The sequence below is a fragment of the Sapajus apella genome, unplaced genomic scaffold (genome assembly GCF_009761245.1).
Source record: "Sapajus apella isolate SASKATOON/1434 unplaced genomic scaffold, GSC_monkey_1.0 scaffold78, whole genome shotgun sequence".
Classification (NCBI taxonomy): domain Eukaryota; kingdom Metazoa; phylum Chordata; class Mammalia; order Primates; family Cebidae; genus Sapajus; species Sapajus apella.
This window is the reverse complement of record NW_022437018.1, coordinates 3,067,387-3,087,862: the sequence shown is the minus strand read 5'-3', so window position 1 is coordinate 3,087,862 and position 20,476 is coordinate 3,067,387. Positions and strand designations below refer to the sequence as shown.

The window sequence follows — 20,476 nt, the reverse complement described above, 5'->3', positions numbered from 1 at the left end:
TCATTTAACAGTAAACGTTTGTTACTGATTATCTACCCTTTTCCGACCACTTCTATGAATTTGGTATTTCAGATTGGAAAAGAGGTTTAGCTTCTGGTTGCTTCTCTGATCTTTTCCCACCAACTCCGCTATATTTGACTGTAGACATTATAAAGACAGTCTCTGAGAACATGTGTGGTATTTTGCTGTTTAAAGTCTAGCTAGGGCGAAGATGCACTTTTTTTGGATTTTTTTCTTTAATCCTCCAACAAAGATTGGTCCCAACTCTGCATGTACTCCTTATGTTATTCAGATATCCTTGCCAATCTTTGACACGCTATCTTTGGCCAGTGTTCCCCTCGAAAGATAACTGAAAAAAAAATATGCTTTTTATGTTTGTTTAATATATGAAGTAAAACTGATGGAACTGAGCTTGGCTTTATCAGCTCAGGCATTTTTGGATGACTTGGTCTCTCTGACTCACTCCCACTCCTCCATGAAACAAGATGCCCAATTGTTTCAACATTTCGATTTATTTCAGATTGCTTTTGACTTGACTAATCAAAACATTATTTCATGGACATTATTTGATGTGTTAGTACCCAGTGAAATTTTCATATTGGTATTTTGTCCTTAGAAAGAAGTCTTTTTTTTCTGAAATATAAACATTCCACAGGCAAGCAGCTAAGACCATATACTCTGAAGTCCTTTGTAATTCTGGTTTTCTCCAGTAAAGCTGTTTAGCCCAGTGAAAAATAAAATATTTAATAAAAACAAGTACAATAAACATTCCAAGCCCCTTCCTACTCCTTCTTAGTATTCAGATTCTGGAATTTACAATCTCATGTATCCTGTACTCTGCCTCTGCATTCTCGAATTCTTATGCTTTCTACTCCAAATAGCTGTAGGACTCCATTTAAATCCTATTCAATTCTTTTTACAGCTGAAACAGGACCCCTGAGGTTATATCTAGACTAACCCTACTGCCTGATATGTGAGAATGTCCTCATCACACTCACCACTCCCAATTATTTTTAAACTGACTCTTCAAAGTTAAAAAATCTAACAGAGCCATAGAAATAGAAATGCTAGAACTTGCCTTTTTCTTTTTATCTTTCAGAGGAATGGTATTTTTTAAACACGAGCTTATGTCAGACATTGAACAGTCTCCACATGGGAATGAATGTTTTGATTAAAAGTTATTTAATATCTCTAGTTCCTTGGAATTATGCCTAAAGCTGGAGATATTCTTAGCTGCAGGTCTTGTGCCTTCTTTGACTAGTTTAAAAAAAAAAAAAAAGCTCAAAATCTAGAGGGAATAATTGGCATTCTGAAAATAGTTACTTGATTGTATATGTGTTTATATCACAGAGGATACTGATGTGTTGAGAATTAGGAATTAGAAAAGAATGTTAGTAAGGAATGCATCAAAGCAGCATCTTTCTATAGCTGTACTACTGTGTCCATTGATTCCTAATGCTTAGCCTTTTGGTTAAAATTGGTTTTAGGGAGATACATTCATATGGCAGATCTTAAGAACAGAATTCTGTATAATCTTTATATAAAGTTTTCTTAATGTGTTTGTATTTAGATCAACAAGGGTTAACCAAAAGACATTTAAGCAATGTGGTACTTAAAATATGATCTTGGGTCGGGCATGGTGGCTCACTCCTGTAATCCCAGCACTTTGGGAGGCCGATGCAGGTGGATTACCTGAGGTCAGGAGTTCGAGACCAGCCTGATCAATACAGAGAAACGCCATCTCTACTAAAAATACAAAATTAACTGGGCAAGGTGGCACATGCCTGTAATCGCAACTACTCAGGATGCTGAGACAGGAGAATCGCTTGAACCTGGGAGGCAGAGGTTGTGATGAGCGGAGATCGTACGTGCCATTGCACTACAGCCTGGGCAACAAGAGCAAAACTCCATCCAAAAAAAAAAAAATCTTATTTTTTTACTGCTTTTAGTGTGAAATAATGAGCACAGATTCTCACAGCACCTAGATGTGAATATGAAAGGAAAAAGAAGACTTTTATTCTGATACACAAATAGAATTTTGACTCAATAAATTGTTATTTTATCTTCAGAGGTAGTACTGCTCTCAACACAACCTCTTTTCTTTAACTATCATCATTTTGAGGCGAAATGTTTACAGAACATTGAATTATTTTTCCAGCTTCCCCATGGCATTTCATGCATTTAGATATTGATGTGACATAGTTAGAAGCTGAGCCCTGAGGACCTGTATTATGTGATGGCATTGTGCTGCTATCATCACAAGACTCCCTTTTTTCCAGCCCCCAAGGTCCTGTCTGTACTTGTTTACAGGTCATCTGGATAGCAACTAGTATGTGTTCAATAGCATGAGTGTTATCATGGTAACCTTGACAACCAAGCTAGCTCTGATTTCAAAACCTCACATGCTGTATCATAAAATTTGAGAACAGAATTGACATTTAGCTACATGTCTGTCATATAAATTAAGCTCCGAGAATGATTTCCCTTAGAGCCATGTGCCTTAATAGGGAAATAGAAGGCACCAATTAAAACTATTTTATACATACTGTAACACATTTAGGTGCTGGATATATTTCTTCAATTCCTTTTCTATAATTTTGAACCTTGGATATTATCATGCTATTTATTCTCACTGTGCCAAAATTCATGGTGGCTTTATTTTATGATCAGGATGAAGCTTACAGCAGAGCCTCATCAGATACCTGATATAAATAGGATTATAAATAATAGAAAACTCAGCCCGTAAAAAATGTAAAATTCAAAGCATTCTTGGCTTTACTGGATACTGTTATTTATGCTGATTGTAACTAAGACTGAGCGCAGAATATTCCACTAAGTAAATCAGAATCCCAAAGACAAGACATGTTTCCTTTTCATTTATATAGCTATGCATATTTTCACTTATATTATCCCAGCATCCAAGGATCTTTGATATCTTTATTCAAGATGATTCTAAACATTCAGATTAATACATTCATCTACTTTAAATCCTAGGTCCTCTTTTATAATTTGGAAATATTTTAATCTCAGGATTTTCTCCTCTATTTGTTGTGGTCTGGTGCAGCTTTTCTTGAATATAAATTTAAAGACACAGCTTGTGAATTACATTTAATGTAAGCACCCTGCAGTTTTCTGCATTGCAAATGATTATTTTTAGAAATTTTATGGTTGCCTGCATATATTTGTTTGTCTTCATTGATATGTAGAGGGGAAAGCTCATTAATGATTTAAAAAGAAGGTGTTTGATTCATCCACTTGATTCTTCTCATTACATAAACAATAAAGGCAATAAATTGACATCTAGTGAAATTGTAAGAGCTTATTTCTGAATTTAGCCACAAGATAGTCTTGAATCCTTGGGCATAACTTCTCCTATTCTTTATATCCTTTTGCCTCAGTGTTTTGAAAGTCATCATTCAGCACATTTTATCCTAGAACGATGGGTTATAATTCCTATTAAAGATACTTTTTAGCAGCTGTTTATCAAACACCATAATTGGACAACTGTTTTGCAAAATAGTTATTTGACTTCTAGAATGGTAAGTTATTATGTAAAAGTGGAAGACCCTTATGTCAAAATTTACAATAAAGCAGTTTTTCTTTTCCCCATATATCTGCTTTGTATATCATGTAACATTTGAGAAATCTGCTTCCAATATTTCTCATCTTGTTAGCCATCAATCTAATTCTTGCCTAGTTACATGTTAAATATTACCTTCTTGCCTTACCTAGTAAAGAGTGAAAATTCCTGCCAATTCAGGACTTTTCTTTTCGGAAACAGATAAGTGGCTATGCTGTCTACATGTGTGCATAAGTGGGAAGAAGGGCAGAAATCCTTCTGCGTATTTGCTGACCCTGTACAGCAAATACTTGTTACATTTTCAGTAATGTTGAAACTGTTTGCTTTATCTCATTGGGATGAGTCATCATCACCTTTATGTTGTTTAAACTGGTAAAAGGTAGTTTGTATTATTTTCTTTTCTCTTGAAACTATTTCTTGTGATGAAGAGAAATAGTTCAGCATGTTGTGGTTCTAGGACTGAGGCAAGTTTGGATAACCATCTCTACCATAAAATAACTTCATTGGAAACGTCAATGCATCAGCATTCTGCAGTGCGTTACGGAAATGAACTGTTAGGCTGTGTTGGTGCTGGAATGTGGGGGCTTATCAGGCTGTTTGCATGACTCCAAGATGTGTTTTAATATCTGGTCTTTTTTTTTTTAATTGTGACATGAGATGGCATTAGAAGGATGGGGTTTGGGAGGAACCATAAGGGCAAAAGAAAAAACAAAATGTTAAAAGGCAATAAAAGCTTCTTTTGTGATTTCCTTTTAGGTCCGATGTTGTGGTCCTCTGTTTTTCGATTGCTAATCCCAATTCCCTAAATCATGTGAAAACCATGTGGTATCCAGAAATCAAGCACTTTTGCCCTCGCACACCCGTTGTCCTCGTTGGGTGCCAGCTCGATCTCCGCTATGCTGACCTGGAAGCTGTTAATCGAGCTAGGCGCCCGTTAGCAAGGTAAGCCAAGGGACTCAGTGTTTCCCTGTTCTGGCCAAGTTCAGATTTATAGGCAGCAGGTGTCTGTGTAGCCTGGCGTTCTGCTCTTCAGCGCTCCTGGGTCTCATCAATCAGCCTTGGGCTTTAAGTCAGCCCATGAATCATGAGGGGTGTGCCCTGAGCCCTTCTAATAGGCACCCTCATCTCTGGTGTCAGAACTCATTTTTGTCAAATGATTGGCCAGCACTTGACGGAAATTCTCTAATTATGAAAGGATGTGAATAGAAGTACTTTGAAAAGTGTAAAGCATTAGACAAAATGTTGGTTACTCATACTAATGTCACCCTTGAAATTATGATTATTACAATAAAGTTAATTAACACTTAGAGGCATCTGGGCCCCAGGGAACATCAGATTTATACAAACACATGTGTTGAAGTGTTTTCATCTTCTTGTATTCCTCAGTCCAACCTGTTACAGTATTTCATTCTCAAGATGACAGTGTCCACTTTTTGAAAATCATTTGGACCTATAGTTGTAAAACAAACAAATACAACTTTTTAAATGTCTCTAGTGGTTATATTTTTAAGTGTCACAAATGTAAAATACAACTTGAAGGAGAATTTGTTTCACTATATTTAAAATGCAGCTATTGACTTTGCTGGGGTGTATTAGTCTATTCTCATGCTGCTAATAATGAGATACCTGAGACTGGGTAATTTATAAAGGAAAGAAGTTTAATTGACTCACAGTTCAGCATGGCTGGGGAGGCCTCAGGAAACTTACAATCACAACGGTAGGGAAGAAGACACATCCTTCTTTGCATGGCAGCAGGAGAGAGAAGAATGAGAACCAAACAAAGTGTGATCCCGTTTATAAAACCATCAAATCTCGTGAGAACTTACTCACTATTATGAGAATAGCATGGGGGAAACTGCCTCCATGATTCAGTTACCTTTAACCAGGTCCCTCCCATAACACTTGGAGATTATGGGAACTACACTTCAAGATGAGATTTGGGTGGGGACACAGCCAAACCATATAAGGAGAAATATGTTTCTTAAAATGTGAGCTCCCTCAAATTCCCTTTATAAAAAAAGTTTTATGTTTTTTTTTTTTTTATGTTGACCTTTTTGGCCGGAGAGCATTTCTTTTCTAAAAATTTTGATATTAATACCTTCCTTTAGACTGGGCACAGTGGCTCACGCCTGTAAACCCAGCATTTCAGGAGACCAAGATGGGAGGAGCACTTGCGGCCAGGAGTTTGAAACCAGCCTGGGCAACATAGTGAGACCACATCTCTACAAAAATAGAAATAAAAAAAAATTTAAAAACATCAACCACGTCTGGTGGTGTACACCTGTGGTTCCAGCTACTTGAGAGGCTGAGGTGGGAGGATCGCCTGAACTTGGGAGGACAAGGCTGCAGTAGGCCATGACTGCACCACTGCACTCCAGCCCAGGTGACAGAGCCTGTCTCAAAAAAAAGCAAACAGCAACCAAAAACCCCTATTTTGACATTTACCTAATAGGCTTATTACAAAATTTTATATTGACACAACTTTTTATGCTCTCCAAGCAAAAGTCAATGGTACTTTGTTTACATAGTTTCTGGTGTTCTAGGTATGTTTTGCATTAAATTTCTAAAAACACTTTATATCTAGTTTCCACAAGTTTTCTATTCTTAAGTGCATGGACTAGGAATTGAATATTAGGAGCCACATAGAGGTTAGGAAGACCACAGTGAGTGAGAGACTGCCCTGCCTCGGGAACTTTCTGTATAAAAGAGTAGTTTGTGATAATCAGGCCTCACAATCGTGCACTGGAGGAAAGCTGGAGAGCTGTTGAGAACAGTAGAGGAGACAGTCCCTTCTGCAGAGCAATTCTAAGAAGATTTTGTGAAGGAGTTGATATTTGAGCTAAGCCTTGAAGAGTTTCATCCGTTGGTAAATTTCAAGCCCGTCTTAAAAACAAGGAACACAACGCCCACAGGAGCAAACTTTGAAGTTAAACTTTCTTCCCTGCACTTCCCTTCCACCTTAATCAACACCCTCTAATTTTCCCTCTTATCCATCCAAGTCATCAAATTCAAATTCTCACCAGTATCATCTTTTTCTTCCTAAGACCAGTGCCTGTTCCATATATTACCTTTGGTGTTGAAGGCTAAATACTGATATAAGAAGATAAGTTCCTAAGAGTGTGTGTTTGAATCAAGCAAGTGTTTGTAATGAGTGTCACAACAACGCACTTCCTGCCCATGTTCTGGAACCATCTATGCCTTTACCATGCCCAGCACTGTACTGAGCCTACTGTAGTTTCCAAAACTTTGTCCTTCTAGGGTTTGATTAGATTGTAAATGGTCCTTGTGTGTCAGCCTAAAGGGTATGGACTTTATTCCAGGGACTTTGTGAAATCAAAGGAAGTTAAAGCAGAACTGCTGCTGAGTCATAGTTGTGTTATGTAAGGACTTTTCTTGCGGCAGTGAGGACTGGGGAATAAAATGTGGGGAGCGGGTGTGAAGAAAGATTAGTTAAGGGGCTAATGCACCAGTCCAAGCAAAAGATGAAGGCTTGAAGAAGGGAGTGGAGGAAAAGAGAAGGGGATGATTTGAAAGAGGATTCACAAATCCAATAGAGAAGAGCCGTCGGAAGTGCATCATTTAACTAGGAGTGGGAAAGTCTGGGCTCTAATTGCTTAATAGAGGTCTCTCAGCAGCCTGCAAATGTGACCTCAGACAAACTTTTGACCTTTCTGCCTCAGTTTACTCAGAATGTACAACAAAAGATAATACCTCACAGGGCTATTGTGAGGCTCAAATTAAAAATGTATATGAATGCATTTTAAAGTTATAAAGTAAACTTCAAGCATAAGATGCTGTTGATGAAGATGAAGGAGATGAAGATGGTGGTGATGATGATAAGAGCTAACATTTATCAGGCACTCACTGTGGCTAAATACTGTGCTTAGCATAGTCATACTAATTATTTAAACCTTTCAATAGTCCTTCAAGATATAAGTATATTGTTATTCCCGCTTTACAGATGGGAAAACCAATAATTAATGAGGTTAGTAACTTACCCATATCAAATAGCCAGTAAAGGGATGATACTTCAGTTACTGTGGTTACTGCAGAGAGGATTTTTTTAAAGAAGTAAAACTCCCTATTCAGGCACATGGTCGTATAACATGACCATATAAACATGGTCATGTAAATGAAATGTCCTAAGGGATCTACAAAAAAGCTATCAGAATTTATATATCAATTTAGCAAAATAACGGGATAAAAGGTCAATACACAAAAATCAATTGTATTTGTATAAACTAAGAAATCAACAATTGGAAAATAAAATTTAAAAAACAATGCCATTTATAATAACATAAAAATGTGGAATATTTATGGATAAGCTTCACAAATTATGTGTAAAATCTGTGCATTGAACCCATGAAATATTTGAAAGCACTATTTCTTCCTGCAATCATAACGCCTTTATAGTTGAAAGACTTGAGGCGGTGGCAGATTTTTCCAGAGACTAAAAGCTTCACTCGAGTTTTCAGCATATAGTTCCATTAGGTGATTAGATAGGTCCTGGTTACTATTTTTTTCCTAAAATAAGGATGATTATAATTTTTTAAATGTTCTATTTCAGGCCCATAAAGAGAGGGGATATTTTGCCCCCAGAAAAAGGCCGAGAGGTAGCAAAGGAACTTGGCATACCATACTATGAAACAAGCGTGTTTGACCAGTTTGGGATCAAGGATGTGTTTGACAATGCAATCCGAGCAGCGCTGATTTCCCGCAGGCACCTGCAGTTCTGGAAATCCCACTTAAAGAAAGTCCAGAAACCTTTACTTCAGGCACCCTTCCTACCTCCAAAAGCCCCTCCACCAGTCATCAAAATTCCAGAGTGTCCTTCCACGGGGACAAATGAAGCTGCCTGTTTACTGGACAATCCTCTGTGTGCCGATGTTCTGTTCATCCTTCAGGACCAGGAGCACATCTTTGCACATCGAATTTACCTTGCTACCTCTTCTTCCAAATTTTATGATCTGTTTTTAATGGAATGTGAAGAATCCCCAGGTTCAAGTGAAGGAGCTTGTGAGAAAGAGAAGCAGAGCAGAGATTTCCAGGGGCAGATTTTGAGTGTTGACCCAGAGGAGGAAAGGGAGGAAGGCCCGCCTAGGACACCTCAGACAGAGCAGTGGAAGTCTTCAAACAAGAGCCTGGTGGAGGCTCTGGGGCTGGAAGCTGAGGATGCAGCTTCCGAGACGCAGACTTTGGCTGGCTGGAGTAAGGGGTTTATTGGCATGCACAGGGAAATGCAAGTCAACCCCATTTCAAAGCGGGTGGGCCCCGTGACTGTGGTCAGGATGGACTCTTCAGTCCAGCCAGGCCCTTTTCGGACCCTGCTCCAGTTTCTTTATACAGGACAACTGGATGAAAAGGAAAAGGACTTGATGGGCCTGGCTCAGATTGCAGAGGTCCTAGAGATGTTCGATTTGAGGATGATGGTGGAAAACATCATGAACAAGGAAGCCTTCATGAACCAGGAGATTACAAAAGCCTTTCACGTCAGAAAAGCCAACCGAATAAAAGAGTGTCTCAGCAAGGGGACGTTCTCAGGTGAGTGTGCCGCGAGGCAGAGCCATTAATACCTTTGCGTTTCACTGAACATCAGCCAGACATGACCATAGCTAACATTTATAAGTGCTTATTTTTCCCATATACCTTTCTAACCTACAGGCATTAACTTAATTCTCATCAGACTTAAGGGTTAAATATGATCGTCTCCATTTTGCAGATGGGGAAACCAAAGGACAGAGAGGTTAGGTAATTTGCACATGATCACACCGGCAATAAATGGAAAAGCCAGGATTTGAACCCATGTTCTGTCAGTATCAAAACCTGTTCCATAAACCACTGCTCCTCAAGACTGGATCAGGGACCTCTGAACCGATCTCCACTGGGCTCATTGCATACAATTCCCCTTCAGAATCCATTCTCTAACCAATTCTATTCTCCGCTGACCCTTCAGCACTGATCCATGACAAAAAGCAGGGATCTCGAGTCCTTAGACCACTAAAGTCCTTGAGGCAATTTTGGTGGCCCTCCACCTTCCTACAAAAGGCGTCTCACCTGTTTCCATCCCCTTTCCTTTTCTGTCCTCATGCTCCTTGGCCCTGCACTTCTGTAGTTTTCTTGCCCCTCCATTGCCTTTGATAACTACACCTTATGCTGCCCACAGTACCCTTCCGTAATTGTTAAGCACACTGGTGGCCTGCATCCAATATGGGTTATTGACTCATGCTTGTACTGTCTTACATTTGGACTGTTTTTGTTCTGAAATTGTCCTCTGGGTAGGTGTGTGGGTGTGTGTATTTCATTGTATAAAGTTGACTTCCTGACTTCTATTTATATGGATACCTTTATCTTTGTCTTTATCTTTTATAATCCCTGCCAGGGCACTACATATTTAGCAAGTGGTTATTAAAGACTCAGTTCATTCATGTTAAAGCTTATGAGTGGTATTTACTTCAAACACTGGCCATTGTGGTACAGAAGTAGTCTTGAAAATTCATGAAAAGAATATGTTACAAACCTACAGCAACTTAAACAGTGAGCCTTAGGTGGAGTTGATTAAATCACCCCCTCCTTACTGGAGAGGCATAGTAATCGAATACAAGCTGGGAGTCTCAATTGGATTCTATTTCTTTTTTTTTTTTCAACCTGTGAAATACAATTTAGAAATAATTGGAGAAATTTGAATATGAACTATATAGTGGATGAGAGTAGGGAATTATTTTTATTTTTCTTAGGTATAATCATGGTATGGTTATTTAGGAGACTGTTCTGAGTATTAATAAGTAAAATGTTATAAGTTAAAATATACATCGAACAAACATGCCAAAATGTTAACAAGGGATATAAATGAGTGATCATCTTACTGTTCTTTCCACTGTTTTATATGCTTAAAGTTTTGCATAGCAAGGAGGAAGAAATATTCCCTCTTTACTGTTGCTTTCTGGTTCAGAAAGCTTTTGTCCTGACTTTATATGTGACGATGTTAAATGCATGCTCCCTTAGGTGGGAGCTGGATGTGCCAAGGCCCAAAGATGGCAGCTGACATAAAATCAATGAGTAAAGGCATTCAGGAGAGAGTAAAAGAAACACAGGTGGGTGGATTCGAGAGCAGAGGCCTTGGTTGAAGCTCTCGGCGGAGCTAGCTCATGGTTGTGTTTCCTCAATCCCTTGGCAGATGTGATATTTAAATTGGACGATGGAGCCATCAGTGCCCACAAGCCGCTGCTGATCTGTAGCTGTGAGTGGATGGCAGCCATGTTCGGGGGGTCATTTGTGGAAAGTGCCAACAGTGAGGTACGTGCCTTCCCAAAAGCATAGTGGTGTCTTTATGAATGTACATGTGTCTGTGTATTTATATAAAGTGGGTAAACGGCCAGATGACTTTAATCCTTCAACTAGCTCCAGGAAATAGCTCCTCAGCAGTGCTTAGGTGTTCGGTCACCTTTTTCTTAGCTCTGCAGTTCTGAGGAGCTATTGTTTATTGGTCACTTGTGTGGGGGCCCCTGGGTGCTTTACATGCCATATATCCTTTCGTCCTCAGAGCCATCCTCATCCATGAAGACATGATCAGCTGTACCTCTTGGCAAATGTCACAGACACGGTACTATCAAAATCAAGTACGAGAGGAGCATGTCTCCCAGTAGCTCAGAAAGTGAAAAGAGTTCTTCAGCCACCTGAGTCCTGGGCTCAGCTCTGCCCCTAACCTGACAAGGGACCTTAAGAAGTCACATTCTTGTGCCCCCACCTCCTCATCTGCAAGCCCAGGGATGCGCTAGAGTGTCCTTGAGGTTACCATGAGCTACAATACTATCTGAGGCTCTGCCCTGACTTGGCCTGTGTTGAGGGGATATGAAGGTCTGTTAACTTTAGGGAGGCAGTAGTGGAGCAAACGTTTGCTCCCCTGAACACGCCTCTTGAGGTACTTAGGTTTAGTGGAAGTAGCTGTGTCACTTGTCAGCCACTGGCTCTATCTCTAGAAGGGGGATATGCTTAGAGCAGCGCAAACAGCATCTTGGAGATCCTATGTCTTTTCTTTCTTGTTTTAGTTTTAACTGACTAATAATAATTGTATATAGTCATGGAATACATGATGTTTTGATATATGTATATTGTGGAATGATCAAATCGGGCTAATTAGCCTATCCATCACCTCAGATCTTTACCATTTTTTTGTAATGAGAACATGTAAAATCCTCTGTTAGCTATTTTGAAATATACATTATTGTTCACCATTGTCACCATACTGTGCAATAGAACGCCACAGAAAAAATACAGGTGCATTAGACTATATGCAACTGTGGTCCTAGGTACTTGGGAGACTGAAGTGAGAAGAACACTTGAGCCCAAGGAGTTGGAAGCTACAGTGAACTATGATTGTGCCACTGTACTCCACCCCAGGGGATAGCTGTCGCAGACACACACACAAAGAAAACAACAGAACTTATTCCTCCTATCTAACTGAAACTTTGTACCCATTGACAGATGGCTTTCCTTTCCCCATCCACCCCCTAACCCCAGCCTCTGGTAATCACTGTTCTACTCACTACTCTCTACTTTGGATTTAAACATTTTTAGATTTCACACATAAGTGAAATACTGTGCTATTTGTCTCTCTGTACCTGGCTTATTTCACTTAACATAATGTGCTTTAAGTTCATCCATGTTGTCTTGAATGACAGCATTTTCCTCTTTTTAGGGCTGTATAATATTCCATGGTGTATATGTGCCACACTTTCTTATCCATCCGTCTGTTGATGGGCACTTGGGCAGACTCCGTATCTTGGCTATTGTGAATGGTGCTGCAGTTAACACGGGAGTGGAGGCTCTTTGTCTTTTCACAGACTGTTAAAAAAGGAAAACATTCAATTTAAGCACTTCTAACTTTAGGAGTGAGCAAGCATTTTTGTGGAGTTTTGCAAGTATTTTTAACATCTTTTTTAAAAAATAAAAACCTGGGTACACCCATCTATTTTATTGTCCTAAGAGGCTTGTTTTGCTTGTCTCAGCATCTTTCCAAACTTTTCCAAGAAATGCCAAAAACAATAGCTAACTTTTCAAATGAAGCACTAGCACAAGAAATTCGAGCACTCCCACTGTGATCCAGGAGCCTGCATTTGCATCCCCAAGTAGGGAAACAGAATCCTAGAATCACAAGCCTTGGATAGAAGGGGCCAAGAAGATCACTAGGCCACTCTCCTGTATCCAGAACAAGGTGCAGCTGCTCCTAAACCACCCAGCAAAGGACTAGGGAAAAGATATTAGAGTTATCCTGATGACCTCTTATGGTGTCTACTAGCCTTTCTAAACCAGGAGACTCTCACCTGTAACTAATGAAAGTCTCTTCTGTGCTTGGGTCAAAGGTGTTTTGGAGCATAGTTACTAAGACAATTACAGTACAGGGGAATCTGCACAGTTACAGGACTGTGGGACTCAAATCACAGCTCCTCCACTTACCAGTAACTTGGGCAAGTGACTTAACCTTTGTTGGTTCTAGTCTCCCCATCTGGAAAACACAGGCGTAACCCATATTGTGGTTGTGGGGTATGAGAGTCATTACTTGCAAAGCACTTCAGAAGCATTAAATCAATGGTAGCTGCTGCGGACTTATTTTGATATTGTTGGTAGTAATGGTATTCTTTCCCTCTTGCATCCAGAAAAAAGCTGGGTAGCCACCAATTTGTAAAAGCTAATCCAGTTGGTATTTGACTGACTTTAGCAATCTCTGGAGATAAAGAGCTGTGAGGCTTGCTCCCCTGCTTTGTCCAGCTCACGCTGATTGTGCAGCAGAGGGCCTGCTATTCACAGAGCAGGGAGAAGTTGATCGAGGTCAGGAACACAGGCACAAAGGGACACTGTCAGAGCTGACCTCACGAATGCTAATCCCCTTTATCCCTTCCAAGAATGGACTGTAATCGTCTCCAGATTAAAATGTGCAGTAGAGGTGACCAAAACAAAAACTTGGCAGCAAATATGAATGCACATGTATATGCTTGTTTCATAGCCTCTCCTGGAAGAGGCCACCCATTTAGCACACTCCGCTGTAGAGATGAGGTCCCTCACCACTCAGAACTGGAGTGAAGGCTAATAGGTTTGTATAGATTCAGACCAGCTCAAAAGACAAAGACCGTGGAACCAAGCAACCAACTGAAGGCCTATGCCACAATTCATTTAGCCAGCATATTAAGAATGCAATGTCCTGTTGACATTTCTGCCCCTTCTCATCCCTTCTCTTTATTTCCTGTGTAAAGTATAATATAGGCTCAGCTCAACCTTGGCCAAGTGGCTCACTCTAAACCTGTTTATCCTCATCTGTAAAATGAGGATAACAAGAGAACCTTCATTAAAGGGCAGAGAAGGCGTGAGAAGCATTGAATTTGCTGCTTAGAACATACAAATGTTCCATGCATGTCAGTGACTATTATGCTAGAGTTTTCTTGTTAAAGTCTTTCCATACAGGGTTAAAGGTAATTGTCCCTGGAAAGCTCTAAGTTAAAAGCCCCCAGTTCCCTTTCTAAACTAGGGAAAGTATAATACAGGTGGTTATAGTTGAAGGGGAAAGGAACTCAGTTAATGCTCCATGATTAACATAGGTGTATGTTCACACTTGGGATTTGGCCTTTGTAGGCCACTTTTTAACTTTCTATCATCTTGAGAAAATCTGAAAATCTGATGCCCCACATACTGCCTCCGCCCCCGCCATGAAACTCAGCCTTTTTTGGAGAATAGAATTAATGTGCATGTCCAGAAAAGAATAAAATATGCCTATGTCCATTGATTTTAATTTAACTTTTTGTCATTTAATATTCAGGAAAACATTGTATCTTACTTATATTTTTTCTCATTACTTTTAATGTCGCAGTAAGCATAATTCTCTCCCCAGAGGTACTCAGCAAGTGGTTCATTAAAAATGCATGCCTGGCTTGTAGTAAGCAATGCTTTGGATCTAGAATACTTTCTCATTCTCTATGAGACTGTCTCTAATTATAAGCCTAATAGTCTCAGCTAATCTTCACAATTAAAATTTTAAACCAAATAAACTGGAAGATAGAACATTGTTTAGGGTAGCATTATATTCTCTCTGATCACTCTTAAAAAATATATATATATATATATATATATATATATCTCCAGCAGGCAGGATGCAAATTTTTTTATTCCATTATTTATGAAGCTTTGCTAATATTATTTTTAAAGTGCTATAAATAAAGGTCTTTCTGTTGTCATGCAGTTAATTATAAATGTTGAAATCACAGAAACAAGGTTTTTTTAAAAATTAGCCATGAGGGGGAAAAAAATACATGTTCTGAAAGTGTTCTTAGTTTATTCTAATTTGATGTTTTTTTCTAAGGGTCCCTAATGTTACTTGCCAAAAAGAGTCATCACTTCAAAAAATGTTAACGTTATATCCAGCAAAAAGAAGATAGCAGGTCATGGGTGATGACAAACATCAGAACACTTCGAGGGCATTGAGAGTATTTGGGCAGGGCTGCTCCCTGGAATCCGTCACCTGCTGCAGCCAGAAATAGCTTCTTTTTATTTAAGATGTTCCTTTTGCTATTTCTTCTTTAAGCAATGACTTAGAATACACTCTTGCCACAAAAAGGCTAAGGTAATCTGACGATCTTCAAAACCCAGAGTTACCATGAAGAAGAAAAAACTTTAAATAGCATCTATTCCAAATTCCTCCCATATAACAGATGCCAAGACTGAGGGTGAGTGATTTATCAAAGGTCACAGCACTTTAGTGATATATCCCTGGGCCCGCCCCAGGCTCTTGCACTATCACTAGAGGTATTGTTTTCAGGAGCACCAGACATCCCCATCTCTGAGAGAGTAGGTGTTAACAGGAAGCTCTGGGATTTCTTATACTAACAACTACTAACATCTCAGAGCACCTAGCACTTTGTAAAATGTGGGTACTTTCACTATTAAAACGGTTCAAATTTTAAAGTTTCACAACTTAACCTTCAGTTATATAGAAAATTATACTAATTGTATTATTCCATTTTCACGCTGCTGATAAAGACATACCAGAGACAGGATAATTTATAAAGACCAAGACGGGCAGATCACGAGGTCAGGAGATCAAGATCCTGGCCAACATGGTGAAACTCCGTCTCTACTAAAAATACAAAATAATTAGCTGGGCATGGAACACACACCTATAGTCCTAGCTACTCAGGAGGCTGAGACAGGAGAATTGCTTGAACACAGGAGGTGGAGATTGCAGTGAGTCAAGATTGTGTCACTGCACTACAGCTTGGGCGACAGTGCGAGACTCTGTCTCAAAAAAATAAAGAAAGAAAGAAAGAAAAGAGAAAGGTTTAATGGATTGACAGTTCCACATGGCTAGGGAGGCCTCACAATCATGGTGGAAGACAAAAAGTCACATCATATGTGGCAGCAGGCAAGAGAGAGAATGAAAGCCAAGTGAAAGGGGAAATCCTTTATAAACTCATCAGATCTAGTGAGACTTATTCACTACCATGAGAACAATCTGGGGAGAACTGCCCCGATAATTCAGTTATCTCCCGCCAGGTCCCTCCCACAACACATGGGAATTATGGGAGCTATAATTCAAGATGAGATTTGGGTGGGGACACAGCCAAACCGTATGACTAATCCAAAGATAATTTCATCAAAGAAATGAGATATTGGCTGGGCAAGGTGGCTCACGCCTATAATCCCAGCACTCTGGGAGGTCGAGGTGGGCGGATCACGAGGTCAAGAGATTGAGACCATCCTGGCCAACATGGTGAAACTCAATCTCTACTAAAAATACAAAAATTAGCCGGGTGTGGTGGCACGTGCCTGTGGTCCCAGCTACTTGGAAGGCTGAGGCGGAAAAATTGCTTGAACCCAGGAGGCGGAGTTTGCAGTGAGCCAAGATTGCGCCACTGCACTCCAGCCTGGCGACACAGCAAGACTCCGTCTCAAAAAAAAAAAAAAAAAAAGAAATGAGATATTACATGTTCATACACACAGAAACCAATTTGTGTGAATATCTGTAAATAAATTCACTATTTGTGTAAGATAAATGGATATGTATATAAACATATATGTATGCAAGCATACACACAGTGTAACCGGTGCTCAATTTAGTTGAATAATTAATTATTCATATGTAGATACAGCTGGTTAAAGGGAAGAATAACATTCCAACATCTGTACGTTGCAGATGATCCAGCATGCACAACAGCTACTTTATTTTAAAATAATACTAGTAATAGTTTCAACTCATTGAGTTTTATTTGTTGTAGAGATTGTGCTGGAAAACTGAAATGATCATGCTTGTCAAATCATTTATGGTAATGGCTTATGCAACTTATTTATGGAATCATAATTGTTGTTTTTACCAACCATGTCTGAAAGGGGAGAATACATTTCTTAATATTTGTAGGAATTTTTCTAAACCTTCCTTATGATACGTTAAGGGACAGTTCTACCTGTCTTAAAGGATATTCCCTCTTTAAGGTGGCTGGTGGCTGCACAGGAGAATAATAAAGAAGGTTTCTATAGCTTAAACAATCCTGGACCCATACTGCCAGAATGCATAAGACATAAGCATCTTAAAGAATGTGCCATTATACATATACATACATATTCTCTCTCTCTCTGTCTCTCTCTCTCTCTCTCTCTCTCTCTCTCTCTCACACACACACACACACACACACACACACACACACACATATATCCCTCAGTATCTGTGAGGGATTGGTGGTTCCAGGACCCCACCCTCCACTCAGACACCCAAATCCATGAATGCTCAACTTCCTCATATAAAGTGGCATTGTATTTGCATAGATCTGCATACATCCTCCTGTATACTTTAAATTATCTCTAGAGTATTTCTAATACCTAATACAATGCAAATGGTATGTAAGTAGTTGTTTTACTGTATTGTTTAGGGAATAATGACAAGAAAAAACTCTATACATGTTCAGTACAGAAGCAATCATGCCTTTTTTTTCAAGTATTTTTGATCTACAGTTGGTTGAATCCACAGTTGTGGAACCCACAGATATAGAGGGCTGACTCTGCGCATGTGCCTGAGTGTGTATGTGTATGTGTGCATGCGTGTGCACACGTGCATGTATATGAAGAGAGAGGTGCAATCATATAAAATATATAGATGTAATCATGTTATAAAGATGTATATCTTTATATGTTGTATAGAGGTTTATAAGTACTAGAATTAAAAAGTTCATAACTGGCCAGGCACAGTGACTCATGCCTTTAATCCCAGCACTTTGGGAAGCCAAGGCAGGAGGATCACTTGAGGCCAGGAGTTTGAGACCAGTCTGGGCAGCATAGCAAGACCTCTGTCTCTACACAAAAAAAATTTAATAAAATAAAATAAATTAGCCAGCATGGAGGCACTACCTGTAGTCCCAGCTACTGGGGAGGTGGAGGTAGAAGGATTGCTTGGACCCAGGCCCAGCCTATCATCAAGCCACTGCAGTCCACCCTGGGAAACAGAGTTAGACCCTGTCTCAAAAAATTAAAATAAAAAAGAAAGAAAAAGAAGTTCATAATTGTTCATTTTTTGAAGTAGAATTCTCAAAAACCATTAATAAAATATGATGCTTCATTGTTCTGTAACTCAAACCTTTGCTTCTTTGGCATTCAAGGTTTCCAGCACCACACAGCAATTCTAAACATATACTTCCATGTCATACTCCCTGGGTTTAAATCCCAGGCACTATTTCCTAGCTTTGTGACCTTGGACACAAGATTTAAATTAATCTCCTTGAACCTCCATTGCCTTTTCTGTAAAATGGCAAAAGTAAGTCTCTTCTCTCTAGGGTAGATCTAAGCATCAGAGTAAAGAATGTGTGTGGAAAGCTTGGTGCAGTGCCTGGTGCATAGGATGCCTTCAATTAAGGTTAATGTTTATAATTGTCAACATTCTAATAGTAAATCAAGTGGTACCCTTCTGAACTACTCCAGGGCCTGTCTCGTGGAGTGAGAGACCTAAAATAAAGAGTAACTGTACACAGTGTACATCTCCATAGATCCATGTCTGTCTATCCAGCACTCCACCTCCTAGGCAGTCCCTGGCTCTCTAGCAAACTCTAGCATGCATTTATATGGACAACTACAGGCACTCAGGAGGGAAACTGTGGGAATCCTACAGAGGACAGTTCCCCTGTGCCCAGTCATACTCCCCTGGAAGTCCCAAGCAAGGACTCCTTTGGACTCTCTGAATCTACTGATAACTGTTAATGTTTCAGTAGTTCTGAATCCATGTGGTTGTAGGAAAAAACAATGAAGTGTATACATTGTGTAGTAGGTTGTAATGTATTGTGCATATGCCAACAGAATGTGGAAATCAAGCCGGTCACTGTGGCAGCTAGGGTGGCGGCTCCTCCCCTGTTTTGACATCTTGGAGAGCCAGGCTCCATCGTGTCAGAAACAGTGTGGTTTGCAGCTCCCCCCAACACCTGTCATGTTGCTAGGAGATTTATTTCCCCACAATAGAGTATTATAAGGTGCTCGGCATGAGGGCCCCTAATGTCATCATACATTTCCAGCCCATTTGTCTGATTTATAAGTCCAAATAGTTTTTTAAAAATTCCACATCAGGCTGTGTCAGGCAGCTCCACTCTTTTATCATCTACAAATCAAAGCATTATATTTAGAGTCATAAATACAGAAGGATTCCTATGCACAGCCTCAAAGCAGGTGTCCAAGACTCACCAATCGCAAATCACGTAGTTAGGATATTTATAAGCAGCATTGCCTGAAAATGTGCCCACTCCCTGCTTTCTGCGACAGAATTTAGCTTTTTGTTTAACATTTCAGGTGTATCTCCCACACATAAACAAGATATCAATGCAAGCAGTATTGGATTATCTCTATACCAAGCAGTTGTCTCCTAACTTGGACCTGGACCCGCTGGAATTAATTGCCTTGGCAAACAGATTTTGCCTGCCACACTTGGTTGCACTTGCAGGTAAGGCTGATGACTCAGGGCTGTGCAGTGTCTGTCATATTTATCAAAATCACATTTAAATAAAAATAAGACTTCCAGGGAATAAAAATGGACTTTTTATCACCCCAAATAGGACTGTCTTGTATAGAATGATATGAACTAATCAGATTGTATCAGACAGCCCAATTCAATTCAACAAATATTTCTTAAGCACCCCCTCTGTGGTGGGCCCCATTAGGTGATACAACCATGAAGGTGAGTAATGCATGACCCCTGCCCTTGAGGCACATGCTCTATGCGTGCTGAGTCATTTGTGCACCCCGAGTTTGAAACAAAACTATTTTATCAACATTATCTCCATAGTAAGTGCCCAGACACAGTCTTTAAGAAGAAGGCAGTAGATGCTCTATTTAGGAGCACAGATGACAGAGCCAGATTGCCTAAGATCAAACCCTGGCTCCACCATTTACTGACCAGCTGACTTTGTCCTGTAACCTTAGCTCTGTGTCTCATCTTTCTCTTTCTTTAAAATGGGGCTAATATTATTCAGCCATAGAGCTGTGATGAAGATTAAATGAGTTAAAATATAAAGTCCTTAGAACAGCGTCTGGCGCATAGTAGCATTATGTAAGTGGTTTTCTTAAAGCTATTTTAGAAAATGTTCTGACATTGTCAAGTTCATTTTGGGAGAAAGACAAAAAAAGGAAACTTGGCTTAACTTCACAAAATCTTATGTATCATTTCTAGATTTGTTCAGTTGGAAAGCTGAAGCAGGCTCTGTAGGATATATGCACTTAAATGCCTTTCTCTTGAATTCAGATCTTCAGCCGGATTGCTGGGTGTTTTTCACTATGTTTAGTTGATTCCTGCTAACCATCAAAGCAGAGATAAAAGACTGTCTTGTTCACTGTCCTTTCTTCTGAGTGCCTGAGCATATTAGCTTTTGATACATATTTGCTGAA

The 20,476-nt window shown here is 39.6% G+C and overlaps 1 protein-coding gene across 12 annotated transcripts in view; it reads left to right on the top strand.

Annotated features, from left to right (window-relative positions):
• Positions 1-20,476, top strand: part of RHOBTB1 (Rho related BTB domain containing 1) — a 127,878-nt gene that overhangs the window by 99,872 nt on the left and 7,530 nt on the right. For all 12 annotated transcript variants that reach the window (XM_032252554.1, XM_032252553.1, XM_032252562.1 and 9 more), the window contains 4 exons: positions 4,337-4,522; positions 8,148-9,121; positions 10,755-10,873; positions 19,385-19,535. In XM_032252554.1, coding sequence (XP_032108445.1) covers positions 4,337-4,522; positions 8,148-9,121; positions 10,755-10,873; positions 19,385-19,535 — 1,430 coding nt within the window. The remainder of the gene's footprint in view (positions 1-4,336; positions 4,523-8,147; positions 9,122-10,754; positions 10,874-19,384; positions 19,536-20,476) is intronic.